The following is a 15,050-nucleotide window of genomic DNA, read 5'->3' on the forward strand; positions in this document are numbered from 1 at the left end:
CTCCAGTCCTGGCCCCCCCACATGGCAGAGCCCTGGACACCAGGGACAGCAGGAGGCCATCCAGGCACCCTTCTTGGCAGGGGAAGGGGCAGGCGGAGAGACGCTGTCAGAAGCCTCCGGGAGGGTCTTGTGCCCGACAACAGCAGCGAGGGCCCCTGAGGCATGGAAGTACGCAGCCACCCCTTCCCTGGGCCCACCACGCCTGACTCCCAGCCTTTCCCAGGGGCCACCTGGGTTTGTTTTTTGTTTTTTTTTTTTAAGATTTATTTATTGGGGGGGTGGAGAGAGGGAGAATGCACAAGAGCCAGGGGACAGCAGAGGGAGAGAATCCCAAGCAGTCTCCTGGCTGAGCCCAGAGTCCAATGCAGGGCTTGGTCTCACAATACTGAGATCATGACCTGAGCCGATATCAAGAGCCAGATGCTCAACTGACTGAGCCACCCAGGGTCCCAGGAGCCACCTCTTTTTAAAACCTTCTTTTCTGCTTAAACTAGCAAGGGGAGTTCTGTCCACTCTAACCAGAGTGCTGACGCTGACCAACAAGTAAGATACAGCTATAATCTCACCACCATCTTCCACACCAAATGGTAACATCCCCAAGGGCAGGGCTCACCCAGGACCTGGTTCAGTAAGGGCTGTGTCTCCCCCTGGAATGCAGCCTTCACCCCTGAGGCCACGTGGACAGGTCTTGAAGGACATCTCTTCCCAACCCCTCTTCTCAAGACTATTCTAAGTACTCGCTGCTTCTTCCTACTGTGAGTCACAAATGGTCGGAGGGAAGGGAGCCCATTGGAATCACAGGCTCCGGGGTGCTGCGGGTCCTGTCCCTCTGGCTCTCAGAGCTGCGGACCAGTGCCCAGAGATGTCGGAGTACTCAGAAGGGCATTTGACTGGAGGCTCCCTCGTGTCTGCTTTGCATTTATTCAAGCAACAGTCAACCTGCTGTGAGGACCATGTCTCCCGGTACCTGGTGCCTGGCACACAGGGGAAGGCTGTCCTGAATCTGGTCATAAAGAGAGAGGACCCAGAATCAGGGCCATCACCTGGGTGCCCAGCACAGGTGACTCAGAAGGCCACGTCGGCCTGCTTCAGAAATGCTATCTCTGCTCAGGAAAAAGCAGGAGGATGGCTCAGTGTCAACCAGAAACAGACAGGGTGGAAGGCAAAGAACCAGATTCTATCACCAGCAACATGATTTTCACGAAAGGTTTTTTGTGGGATTTAATTCTAAATGCAGCCAACACTGGGAACAGAAAACAGAAAAATCAATGAACCCAAAAAGTTGGCCCTTTGAAAAAAGTCAACTGAACTGACAAACCTTTACTAGACTAACAAACACGGAAGACTCAAACTGCTAAAACTGGGACGAAACAGAACACTGCCGCCAACCTGACAGAAACCGAAAGAACCACAAAGGCAGAGGAGGCGCGGCCGTAGGCCAGCCAACTGCATAACCTACACGAAAGACACATTCCTCGAAGGACACAAACTCCCAAGAAAGAGAAAGTCCAAACAGACCAGCAGAAAGATTGGGGATAAATTAAACAAAGCAAGTATAAGACTTGTACTGAAATCTATAGAACATTATCAAAGAAGCCAAACAGAGGGCTCTCCTTCGGCCACGGACCGAAGACGTGGTGTTAAAAGGCAGACCGCAGATTCGGTGCAATCCCTATCAAAAGTCGGCCGGCGCCTCCGTGGAAAAGGATGAGCTCGTGCCAGAATTCGGGTGGAAGTGGAAGACACCCGGAGCAACCAAGAACCACAACAGCGTGGACGGCTCCCGCTTCCTGATTTCAAAACTTGCTACGAAGCCACGGCCATCAACGCAGTGTGGTCCCAGCACGAGGGCACGCGCACAGATCAAGGGAACAGAACCGAGAGAAATCTAGATCTTTACAGTCAATTGATTTTCAACAAGGTGCCAAGACAATTCAGTGGCAGAAAATAGTCTTTTCAACAAACGGTGCCGGGACAACTACGTATCCACAGGCAAAAGAACAGAGAAGAACCCTAACTCACACTGCATATAAAAACTAAGTCGAAATAGACGAAAGACCTAAACACGAGAGCTGAATCTACAATCTTAGGAGAAGAGACTGGGGTATGTCTCTGTGACGGCGCATGGGGCAGTGGTTTCTCAGACACTACACCCCAAGCACAAGAAACCAAAGACGGATAAACGACTTCACCAAGTTTGAGATGTCTGGACTTCAAAGGACACTAGCAAAAACACGAGAAGACAACACACAGAATGTGAGAAAATATCTGCAGACCATATATCTGATAAGAACCTAAGACCCAGAATACATCAAAAAAATTCAACAACTTAAAATAAGTTATCTTTAGTGGGCAAAGATGGGAATGAACATTTCTCCAAAGTAGACCTGCAGATACCCAGTAAGCGCACGGACAGACATGTGACGTTAGTCCGCAGGCAACGCAAATCAAAACCACTTCATACCCACGGGCAAGTCAGAACCAAAAAGATGGACCACAAGTATTTTTAGACATGGAGAAAGTGGAGCCCTCGTGTGCGGCTGGTGGGGATGCAAAATGGCACTGCCGCTCTGGGAGACAGTGTGGCGCTCCCCGGAAAGTGAAACTCTGTTACCGTATGACCCAGCAATTACTCCTGGGTATATATGCCCCAGGGAATTAAAAGCATACATTCACACAAAAACTTACACACAAATATTCCTAGCAGCACGGCTAATAATCGCCAAGAGTCCATCAACTGATGAGTGGACAAACAAAACACAGCCCAGCCCCACAACAGAACAGCGTCCAGGACTCAGAAGGAAAGGAGCTGTGACACCAGACAAAAAAAGCCACATACTGTCTGATTCCATTTCTAGAAAATCTCCAGAACAGGCAAATTCACAGACACAGACACATAAGCAGTTGCCGGGACACAGGGGTACTGTTGATAGGTACCAGGTTTCTCTCGGGGGTGATGAAAATGTCCTAGAACCATGTGACCCCTGTGAATACCTGTAAACACTGAACCACACACACTGAAAGAGTGAGTCTCAGGGTGTGTGAACCATAACGAATGCAGCCAACACACACGTCCGGAGGCAGCGACTAACTCTCCACCACGGGCACCTTCGCAACGCGTGGCTGCAGCTGGCGGTGCCAAGACCGCTGGAAGTCTGGCCCTACGGGAAGATCCAGGGGGCGCTGCCTGTCCACCGCCTGCCCTGGGGGTACAAAGGCTAGGACACGCTGCCCACATGTGTGAAGCCATCCCTCTTCTGAGGCCACGGTACTTCTCCCAACACTCAGCGGCACTTGGTCGACTCGTAACCAGGAGTCCACGAGATGGCAGAAGCCCCGCTCGGGGGCCTGGGGTAGAAGCAAGGGGACTTGCACCCTAATGACCCTCTCCGTTCACAGTCACACCAACTCAGACAAGAGGCAAGAAAAGCCTACTTGGCCCTCCACAGAATGTACAAATGGCTATTTCCTCAAATGTCTGCACACAGGGTCCCTCTACCCCAACCAAGGAGCTGGGGAGGGATATGCTGCCAGGAGTGACCACGTGGCCCCAAGTCCACACGTCTCCATGCACACACACGGGCCACCCAACCAGAAGCAGAGCCTCATTCCATCAGTGGGTCCCAGCGCCTTGGCCAAGGCTGCCCAAGGCCTGGCTCTGAGCACGTCTCAGGAACAGTGGGACACTGACCACGAGTGTGCTGGGGGAGGACCGATGTGTTTTGTAACATCAGCACAGGGGAGGAGGGGGGCCTGTGCGTGACAAGCTGGGGCCGGCCCGGGCTCCCTCTGCTCCATGCCCTGCACATGCACCCAGGCCTGACACCCCCGCTGGACACCGGCGACACTCAAGAGACCCCCAATCGGCTCCCCCCAGCTTGGGAACTGGACTTTGTCCATGAAAAGCAACACACAGCTGGAGTTGAGTGAGCTCCGGTGGAAAGCGTGCCTCCACTCTTTTACAAAACAGTGAAACTTTGTCTGTCACCCGTAGGGCAGATTCCTAATGCAGCAATTACCACAAAACACTGAAACCATCCCATGGTCTGTCTGTGCTGCTGACGTTTAAGGCAATTCAAAACGGCACACAGGACACGGACAAAGCATTGCAGGAGGCCTTTCTGGGTCACTCTACGTGACCTTTTCATTCCAGAAAACGGGCTATCCGGGTTATCAAGGCTCACAGACACCAATTTTCTCCCAGAACCTAGGATACATCCCTGAGCCCCCTGGTACAATTTTCTGATACTGAAAACAGACGTGGGAAGCACGCTCGTCGGTGCCTCTCCACCTGTCACCCCTGGCTCCTCGGGAGGTGTTTGTGACGGACCCCACCCTTGAGGGGCGCACCTCCAAGGGCACTGACCATTGCCACTGCATTTCCCTGGGCTATTCGGAGTGCCTCACCCTTCCAGCCTGGCCCTGAGCACCCCCTTCTTCCCCTTCCGGACTGACTCACTTATCAGTACTGAAAATGCAGACAGGGCACAGGCAGCTCCAGTGGCCCCAGCGAAGAAGGAGCTACTGTCCGTCTTCAAGGCCAGGCCCTGGCGGATGAGAGTGGGGCCAAGGCAGTGGCACCCACACCTCACTGCGTCATCCCACTGGGCCGTGGAGGTAGGGCCATTAGCTACAGTCCCCCATGCACTGAAGGAACAGGGGCTCGAACACAACCAGACCCACGCCACCTCTTGGCCCACAGCGCCTGGTTTCCGCTACTCACCGGCCACACCAGACCATGCTGACCACACCGCCCACGCCAGCCACATGGCTTCCCAAACAGGCCTGGCTCCCCATTTCCTGCCTCTGCTCTGGCCCTGCAGTGGCCCCAGAGGCCACCTCTCCCTTACTTCTCCAGTTGGCTCCCATGGCCCAAAGAGTTCAGCTCTTGGCCCTGGCCACTTGCCCAAGAGACTGTCTGTGGCCTCTGAGCCCAGGGCTTCTCTGGGCACCCTAAGCCACCCTCAAGTCCATCTCCTGCCACACCGGGCGGCTGGGCAGCTGAGGGCCCAGAGTGAGAACCACTCATGAGCCAGGCTGCCCCAGTGTAAGGCCCTCTGCCCTGCAGGTGGGCTGTGTGCCATCGCAGGAAGATGTGAGCAGGGGGCCCTGCCTCGTGGGGTGAGGCCCTGACCACGTGCAAAGGTGCCTTGGACAACGAACCCCAGCTCCTGCCTGCTGGCTCCTGGGGCCCTGTGCCCCACACCCTAGCACACCTGTTCTAAAACGCTCCTCCCCCAACTCCCAGGCCCCCTCCAGCCTCCTCACCACAGCCCAAGGACCTCCCTTCTCTGTCTGTGCTCACCCGCTGCCCCACAGCTCTCTGGACTTTATCCTACAGTCCCTCACATCTCAGAGGAGAGCTGGTAAGGTGGGTGTGGGAGATGGGAGCAGGGAAGGCAGCAAGGGAGGGGCCTCAGGGACCGCCCCCAGGGGCCCTCAAGATGCTCCAGCACTTAGCCGCTGTGCCCGACCAATTCAAGGAACTGCCCACTGGTGTGGGGAGACCGGGGTGCTCCTGGGTGCTCTCTGCCAAGGCTCCAGCCCCTAACAAGGGCCCAGCCCTGAGGAGGTACTCACTAAGGCCAAGGCCACTGGAGCCACGTTACGAACAGCCGCTACAGATGAGCTCCATGGGCCCTCATGGCCACACGCCCGCAAGCGCAGCTGAACCACCCACAACCCAGGAGCCCAGACCTCCTGCCCCAAGACTCCTCTCCAGCAGCACCAAGTGTACCTGGGCTGCGGCGGGGAGGACGGGCCCTGGGGGCTTCAGAAACCGAGGCGAGACCACCTGGCCCTGGTGGCCGTCCTGGACAGTCCCCGAATCGGCCACTGGGGCACCGCTCCGATTGCCCTGGCTGGTCAGTTCCTGCCACTCACCCACACTCCGCTGGCGGCATCAATCATCACGACCCCTCCCAGCAGCCCAGCCCCCCGCCTCCCACCTGGGCAGCGGGTAGGGCGCCTCACGCAGCACTGAGGGCGGCGACGGCGTTACAGCGAAAACAGGAAGTTGCAAAAGATCTGAAAAACCGTACGTGATGAAGGAGAAAAAAGCAAAACATGCGTCCCCACAAATGTGTTTATCGTTCTTAACAGAATGACTCCATCTTAACGTAAATCCCAAATCACCCAAATTACAGTTCAGCAAAGAGCACGCTCTGCACGCAGGTGTCGGGCTACCGCTAGCTGAGCCGGACAGAGGAAGTGCCCACCGAGGCACCCCCATGACGCCTGGGGCCCGGAACAGGTACAGGACTCGGAGAGCGTGCGGAGGGCACCCACAGGCAAACTGGGACGGTGGCTCCGTCCGTTCAACTCCTCCGTGGCCCCCTCTCAGTGCCACGGCTGACACAGGCTCTGCACACAGAGGCCTCACCAGGGTTTGAAAAGCACTGACCAGCCAACCCAGATCTCCGCTCCGTAGGAGCAGATTCACCCAGCAAGTCAGCTCCCCTCACCCCAACTCCGCGCTGGATCGTCTTCCCGAGCAGGCATCCACCGACGGGCTCAAGAGCCAACGTGCTCGGAGCTGGGGTCAGGCAGCTGCTTCCCACGGCTGTCCTCATCTGCTCTGTGGACCCCTGGCAGAATCCCAGGACCAAGGAGGAATGTGGCTCAAGAAAGCCCCTGATCCAGATGGACCCCGGGGCAGCCCCCTTTCAGGCGGGCCCCAGGCCCTAGGCACAGGATGTGCCCTCACGCAAGGACAGCCAGGCCCCTCCCACGGGCAAGCATTCTGGGGCAACTTCGGAACACAGCCGCCAAGTCACTGGAGTTGTCCACCGGAGAGAGTCCTTGCTGACACTGGGTGCACCATGGAGTAAATAACAGCCCCGCATCAGCAGGACTACAAAAGACCCCAGACACCGAGGACATTAGTGAACAGGAGCAGGCAGGGACAGCCTCTTGAGGGGCCATCGCAGCCAGAGGCTGGGAGAAGAGAACTGACCTGCCAGAGGCCCTCTCTGCCCTTCACTGGGGCCGGTGTCCTCCATGTTCAGGAGCAGTGGGAGTGGAGGCTGTGGCTGACAGCACTGCCCAGCCCTTGTAGACTAAGACCACCAGACTGATCCTTGACCACGTGACTCAGCACCAGCCCTACACAGAAACGCACCATCCCACCATCCACACCAGGCTGTGGGGCAGAGACATGGAGTCCCAGGAGCCAAGGGCGGCCTGGGAGGCCCCAACACAGCTGTCCTTCCTCCTGCCCCACCTGCATAACACACTTGAGGGCATGACACTATCCCAGGGACCGTCCATCCTCTTGGGAGGTCCCGGCATCCCACGGGCCTGACCCGGGGAGGGTGAGCAGGGGAGCAACGACAGCCCCAGAGGAGCCCGCTCCCGCTGTCACAGTCAACAGTCTGCCAGATGCCATTATCACGAGCACACCGTTATCAACTCCACCGCCAAAGCAGTGCAGCAAAGGATCCCTGGCGGACACCTGTGTTTTAAAAGCAGAGGCCAGAAGATGCAAACGGCGAGCACAGGAAGACCACACCCCGCAGCGGAAGGCATCTGTGCCCTGTGCCGTGCCGGCCCGGCCGCCGCGGCCCCACGCACCGGGAAGCGGAACGGCGCGGCTGCTTGGGAGCAGGCAGGCCGTGCCTGCAAAAATAGATGTTCCCCGACCATGCGACCAGAGGTGCAAACGATGCTTCCAGGGGCGCAAACCGGAAACAACACTGTGTCTGTCAACCAGCGAGGACGTGCCACGGGGCATACAGCTCACAGAAGCCCACTCAACCCCCGAAGGGACAGAAGTGCTGACCCGAACAGTAGTGTGGGCAAAAAACCGACACCAGGCACGAGGACCACAGACCGTGTGACTCCGCCGTATGAGATCCACGCCAGAGACAAAACTCCGGAGTCGGAAGGCAGAGCCGGGGAGCCGAAGGCCGCACCTGGAGATGAGTGTGGGGACAGCCGCGCCACTGCAGGCGCGTCCCAAAGTCACTGAGCTGCATGCATGCACGGGGTGAACGGTGCGACATGCAGACGGTCCCTCAAGAGCATGGCAGAGACAGGAGCACGTTGGTGCCCACAGCCCTCGCCGCCACCGCCCTCCCAAACCCTGTGGAGCGCTGTGACAGGGCCCGGGGTCCAGCAGGCCTGCAGCATTCTGATTCCCTGCAGCCACCGGGGCAGAACCCCGCATCCCACCCCGCAGCAGCTCGGAGGCCGGCACACCTCAGCACGACGACGGGACGTGAAGACAGCCACCGAGCAGGGGAAACCCAGCGTGACGAAAGCACAACGTGTGGGGGAAGGGGAAGGAGGGACAGCACAGAGCTGGTCACAGTGTGCTGTCCCCAGAAAGGCCTGCACTGGGAGGCCAAAGGGACTCCTCAGAACAGAGCAGCCTCAGAAGAAGCACAGTGACAGGAAAGCACACCCTGTCCAGGCAATGGAGGACCAAGCCACCATGGGTGCCTGGTGGGGAAAGGGGGTCAAGAAGGCAAGTGGGGACGGTGAATGGGCAGCCAGCATGCATCCCAGACCCCCGGCAGGGGAGCAGGCTGGAGCAGCAGAGGCAGCGGGGCATGCCAAGGGTGAGAGCACGAGGCATCCTGGACACGACACTGGGCAGCACAACAAGGCCATCCCGTCAGCCAGTCGTAAGAGCCCATGCTCAGCGGACAGCGGATGGACCAACCCGGTACCCTGGGCACAAGTAAGAAAGCCTTGGGTGGGCAGGAGGGGACAGAGACCTCGAAGGAAGGGGGGCCTGGGGACAGCTGACAGCACCAACAGCTCACCCTGCCAGGCTCCCTTCTTTCCCTGCCGCAGCCACCGTGCCAGGTGGCATTCCTGCCTTCCTAATGCACAGACAGCCGAAGAGGGGAAGCTGGCATGCCCTGGGTCACACGAGATACACGGCATCCCCCAGCCCCACATCTTCCTGTCACCACACGCCCCTGTAGACTTCGACACGTGGCCTCACACTAGCACTAAGGGCAGGATCCCTGTCACTGAGACCCAGGCCTGGCCATGCCTCCCATTGTAAACCTCCAGTTCCTAGAATAACAGCAAGTCACTCAGGGGCCCTGAGATGTGGGGAAGAAAAGGAGGGTGCCTGAGCCCAGGCCAGCAAGCCCTGGACCAGAGCCAGGGCTGGACTCCGCCACAGGAGAAGAGGGGCCCCTGGCCTCCAGGATACAGTCCCAGACACAGCTCCCGTGCTCACAGCACAGAGCAAGGGCAGGGCAAGATGGAAGGCCCAATGCCAGGCTCAGGGTGCAGACAGAGGGCGCCCCTAACCGCATCACATTCTGCTCAAATGGATGAGACGGTGCAGCCCCAGCCCCCACGTCCCCACCAGCCTCCAACCCCAAAGAAGGGCCCTAGGCCCCTGTCAGAGCAAAGGAGGGAGAAAACAAGGGCCCTGGGCCCACAACAACCCAGCAGTGGGTTGCGATTCAGGCAACGGCTGACCCCAAGGCCATGCTCCTGGGGATGGGGTTGAACTATTCACCAAAGGGAAAACCCAAACCAGAGCCAGCGTTTTCCTTGAGCCTGCGTGTCACCAGCATGCTTCCCCATCAGCCTGGAAAAGCCCCTTCTGTGTGCGGGCACCAAGACCAGCCACCAGGCTAAGCCCCCGGTCATCTCTGACCCGCTCCAGATCGTCCCCACCCTGAGCCACCATTCAGGGATGGGGCCAGCTCCCACATGGCCCCAGATCACTGGAACATACTATCCTAGCACGTGGACGGCACGCTTCCCCAGACAGCGTCGCCCCAGCCCTGCCCTCCCGTGACAGAGCTGCCGGCCCCTCCCGCACACGGCAGGTCCGAGTGGACGCTCTGCTCCAGCGCCTCTTCTATCTCCCAAAACACACCTTATAAACTCAAAATGTAAATTGTGGACAACAGTGCAGGTACTCTCTCCAGTCCCAACGCCAGGGGCCAAGCAGAGGCAGGGACAATAAGGAGAGCCTGCAAGATGGCAGAAACCCAAGACGCTCTCCCCAAACACAGGCCACGCGTGCAGCTTGGCCTTCCCTGGACCCACGTGCAGGCTACCCCAAACCCTCCTACCCCGGATTTCTGGGAATTATCAGTCACATCTCTGGACTAACGTTCTCACCCCAAGAAAGCCAACGGCTCTCACACTGGTTCCATTTTCAGTGTAACTGGATCAGCCACGGATGTATCCTCAGTCATCACCACGGTCAGAAACCCCGACGGCGTCCTCATCGATGGCTCCATCAGTACACGCACGACTGTCTGAGCTCCCCCACGAGCCCAAGCTCACGCCTGGAGCGGACCAACTCGGCACCTGCCCCTACCAAAGAGCTCAGTATCTGGACACTTCTCGGGCTCGGACACACACTGAAATATCATCTGGTCCCCCAAAAGGGAGGCTCTGGGGAGGGGGCCAAGGCTTCGCCATTCTCTGCCTACAGCCACAGGGAGGAGGGGGAGACGCAGAGCAGAGGCTGTCCCCCGAGAAGGAAGTGTGCCACGGGGCACCCCTCCCAGGCCTGGCCAGGCAGGAACAGGGCTCAAACTTGTAGGCCAGCTACTACCCCCAGTGTGTCTGGGAAGTAGTTCGAGGCAGGACAGTCTCAAATGCCCTAATTAATGAGGCAGCAACAGAAGACAGAAGTCACAGTCACTTTATGTTCACCTCGGGAACGTTTTCTCTGCCACCTCTCTTCCCCAGCCCCCACGACCATACTCCTTAAGCTCACTCATGTTGGAAGGGCCTGGGGAAACACAGGGAAAGCAGGGCTGCGTCCCAAAAAGTGACGACAGACGGGTGGCCAAGACACTGCCCAGACCCTCCACTGCCATTCAGGCTAGCCGCCTGGCCCTGTGCCAACCCCCACCTACTGGACCCCATTCCTAGATACACAGCCTACCTCCTAACAAGAGACCCTCCTGCCCATCCCTCTCCCCCCAGGCCACTGCCTGCAGGGGCAGATGCGGAGATGGTCCACATTTAAGGAACCAGCACGCCGCCGTCCCTTAGCGTGCCCCCTGCATCCCTCTTCCTCATCACCCTCCCGGGTCTTACAGGGGGCTCCATAAGGGCAATCCTCAGAAGCAGGCCTGGGTCCGATCTCTGTAACTTCCAAACTGGACCCAACGTACCATGGAGTCACACCTCAGCATAGGTCTCTTCCCCCCAAAACCTGTGCACCACCAGAGACGGGTCCAGGGCAGCGCGGGCCCCCCACCTCTGCTCTCTCACTCCCAGGACGGCACGTTGCCTGTGCGCTGACACTGTGTGTAATGCAGGCTCCGAACTCAAGTGGAGGGACCTTTCTCAGTGACGTCCCCACCAGAATGCAACTCCTCGGGGTCATCCAGGCCGAATGGCAGTGGATGTAGATGCACCTTGGTGTAAATACCCAGCAGGCCTACCTGGAGTGCTCACATCACTGGATTCAAAGCACACGAAACAGTTCACACTTTAGATGGAAGACATGCTCCCCGTGTAGTGGAAAGCATCCCTCCGCAGCTCTAGAGCTGACAGAGACAGGAAACGCCGAGGACGGCGGTATGGGCCGAGGACACTGTGCGATCAGAGGCTGCTGGTCCCCATGGGACCCAGCTGTCGACAGGAGGGACAGGAGGCACGTGCAGCCTGCATACAGGTAATCGGCGTGTTGAGTCCCAGTCCCTGACCACATCCAAGGCCGGCACGATATGCTGCTTGTCCGGGGTGAGAGGAAGTATGCAGGGGGCCGATGCGGTTTCCTGAGCAGGAAGAAGTAGCACCAAAGCCACGCTGGGCTCTGGACCACCGCCTCACTGGATGCTACCACTGTGGGAATGGGTAGATCTGTACTACAAGGAGCCCCCCACTCCGACAAACAGACCAAATTCCTACAGGGAAAGTACACTGAGATCTCAGGTCAGAGGCAGTAATGGGAAGGAAGGGAGGAAGGGAGGAAGGGAGGAAGGAAGGAAGGAAGGAAGGAAGGAAGGAAGGAGGGAGGGAGGAAGGAGGGAGGGAGGGAGGGAGGGAGGGAGGGAGGAAGGAAGGAAGGAAGGAAGGAAGGAAGGAAGAAAGGAAAAGAAAAGAAGAAGAAGAAGAAAATGCTGAACCACCTCCAGCCCTGAGCTCTCCTTGTGGGACACGGGGGCTGGGGGAGCACGAGGAGCCTGCTAGGAGGCCCGGCCCGGTCAGCTCCCACCCCAGCGGCTAACCCACCAGAGCCTGCTTCAGGGGCTGCAGAGACGGTGCCCACACCACAGCGTCGGAAACCCGACGGCCTCAAGCTCTTGCAGGAGAACTCTCCACCATGTCACTGCACTGGCTTCGAGCACGGGCTTCCCCAAGCCTCGGTGGGAGTAGCAGAGCCGACCCACTGCGCTGCAGGCTGAGCCCTGGGCCGGGGTCTCCTTCCTGCCTCCCTGCACATCTGCATGGACACGGTCCTTCAAGGCCTGAGTGCAGACAAGCCCCACAAAGGTGAGTGTGGCCAAAGAAAGGCAGCCAGTGCTGGGAGGGGGAGTGAGGAGGAGAGCCCAGAGCAGGGGTGCCCACGGAGCCCAGGAAAAAACCCTTGAAAAAAGATGACAAGGCCGGGGGATGGGAAGTAACAAGAACCCTGGCACATGGCTAAGGGAAGGTGAAATGGTACAGACACTGGGCCGTGGTGGGCAGTCCCTCCAAAGGTTAAACACGGAGTCACCAAAGACCAAGCAGTTCCCCTCCCCGGCACACGCCTGGGAGACACGCAAACATGTGCACACGAAGCCCACAGCAGCCAGAACGTGGAAACGGCCCACACGGCCACCAGCGACAACGGGTCAACACAGTGTGGTGAGTCCATGGGTGGGACAGTGTTCAGGAAGGAAAGAAGCACCAACACCCGCTACGTGGTACGTTCTGAACACGTCATGCCCAGCGAGGAAGCCAGACACAAAGGGCCACATGGGGACTCCAGTGACGTGAGACACCCAGAATAAGGGAATCCCTGGAGGCCGGAAGGAGCCTGGGACCGCCAGGGGCTGGGGGCTTCAGCGCAGGGGGGCTGCTGAGACACCTTTTTGGTTTGGGCACAAAACAGGCTCTAAACTGCACTGGCGACAGCTGCATGAGTCTGCAAACACACTGAAAACTGCTGCTGCAGAACCACCACTTCAAGGGGTGACGTGTATGACTTGGGAATGGTGTCTCAGTGAAGCCATCGCCAAAGCCCCTGCAGAAGCAGAGATCCATGCCATGAGAGGCCACCCAGAGCAAGCAAGACAACCAGGAACGGACACCAGACCTCCAGCTCGAGGCCCCCGTGGACTCCACCAAGCCCGTGTGACCAAGTGTTGGGATAGGAGCTGGGAGGGGACGGGGAAAGGCAGCCAGGAGAGATGGCCCCACACACAGTACTAGCTGGGGGGACACGGGGTTCGGGGAGCTTTCAGGATGGGATGGGAACAAGGGCAAAGAGAGCCAAACCGATGGTACAGAAGAGAGAGGGACACATGCCCAAGGCACCGCGCCTGGCATCAAAGGGCCCAGGGCAGGGTCCCACAGACACCTGCTGTTGGAAAGGCCCTGGGGGCTGCAGCCAGCTCACCAGCTCTGCAGAACTCACAGCACAACTGCTCTGCAGGTCCCAGGGAGAGGGCTGCTCAGACGCGGGCCAAGCAAAAAGGGAAAACCAGCTCAAAACTGACACACTCTGAATACGCCACAGGACAAAGGCCGTGCAGGCAGACCCCCAAGGGCAAGCCGTGCTCTCAGAGCCCTGCCACTCGGCCAAGTGCCTTTCCCAAGAAACAGCCTTGCCACGAAAGGGTGGGACCCAGCTCTGAAACCTCAGTGACAAGAATTCACCTCTGAGTTCATCTCTAGCAACAACATAAAGAATCAAACCTCCGTTCTCAAAAACCCAGCCAACTCCAGCAACACAATGAGGCGTGCAGCCCTGGCCACCCCTTTCCAGGAAAACAGCTAGTGACAGCAGGAGTCGAACTGGGGATCACAGAAGAGCCACAGGGCTGTCAGGAGGCAATCTGGCAGCTGCCACACATCTGGAGAAGCCGCCTAGAGGCCCCTAGCCAGGGAGATGGTCCTGCGGGTTCAGGAAGGGGCCACCAGCGAGGACTGAGGGCCTTGGAGTCAAGCTCGGGGTCCGCCAGTTCACAGCCACGCTCACTGTAACACATCACTACAGTCTCCTCTTTCCAGCTTCAGTGTTCTGAGTGACTGGCAGAGCTTTCCAGAGCATGTATGACATGTGATGACATCACTGTTCTGACAGCTAAGCAACATGCTCGGTTTCCCCTTCTCTCAGGGTCTACCTATGATGTGGTGTAAACACTGGGAGTCATAACCTATGAAACCCAGAAGTCTTTGAGGTCCTCCACGATTGTTCATGCTATACAGGCGACAGTGTGAGAACCACTGTGAGGCAGCCGTTCCCACACCCTCGTGGATAATGTCGCAGGGGAGGAGCAACTGGAGGGCCCTCGGGGAGGACCACCGCGCCAGCCGTGCGGGGGGGACACGACCGGGGCGCTGACGAGAAAAGAGCAGCCTGACAGACAAGTCTCCACAGTGTCCCCTGCAGATGGGGGAAGGCTGCAAGACTACGGAAGCACGGATGTGTCCTTCACGGCGTGTCGCACCTGTGTCTCACTCAGACAGCCCTCCCCACGATGACAGAGCCGGGCAAGAAAGCACTCCTTCCCCGGCCACCTTCTGAAGACTGTGTCCCCCAGCAAGGGTGCATGTCGTGCACACAGAGTCACCAGGCAGATCTTCTGAAACCCGCTATACACCAAGAAATCAACACCTCCTTCACCCAAGACCGCTCTCGCCAGCCAGGCCTGCATGCCACAAGCACCCGCGCACCGCTCTCAATCCCAGCAGGCGCCCCAGAGCGTGGGGGAGCCTGGCGAGCGCCCACCCCTGCTGCTCTCCACACCACTGAGGGAGGACAGCTGCCGCCCCCAAGGACGAAACCTCTGGGTTACAGGCAGATCCTCGTCTATGGGCCCTCACATCTAAAGGCGTCCTGCAAAATTGCCCTGTGTGCACTGTTTACCAAAACAAATGATCCTTCCAGATGTAAACATGAT

General features: G+C 58.3%; 1 protein-coding gene across 2 annotated transcripts in view; it reads right to left on the reverse strand.

Annotated features, from left to right (window-relative positions):
- The window catches only part of INPP5A (inositol polyphosphate-5-phosphatase A), a 182,353-nt gene that overhangs the window by 165,531 nt on the left and 1,772 nt on the right, over nucleotides 1–15,050 (reverse strand). The window contains exon 1 of one of the 2 annotated variants that reach the window (XM_008686002.2): nucleotides 5,884–5,997. The exons of the other annotated variant lie outside the window; for it this stretch is intronic. Coding sequence (XP_008684224.1) covers nucleotides 5,884–5,910 — 27 coding nt within the window. The 5' untranslated portion in view covers nucleotides 5,911–5,997. Of the gene's footprint in view, nucleotides 1–5,883; nucleotides 5,998–15,050 lie in introns of those variants that run through there. 2 annotated transcript variants of the gene reach the window in all.

This window comes from Ursus maritimus, unplaced genomic scaffold (assembly GCF_017311325.1).
Source record: "Ursus maritimus isolate PB19 unplaced genomic scaffold, ASM1731132v1 scaffold_7, whole genome shotgun sequence".
Lineage (NCBI taxonomy): Eukaryota > Metazoa > Chordata > Mammalia > Carnivora > Ursidae > Ursus > Ursus maritimus.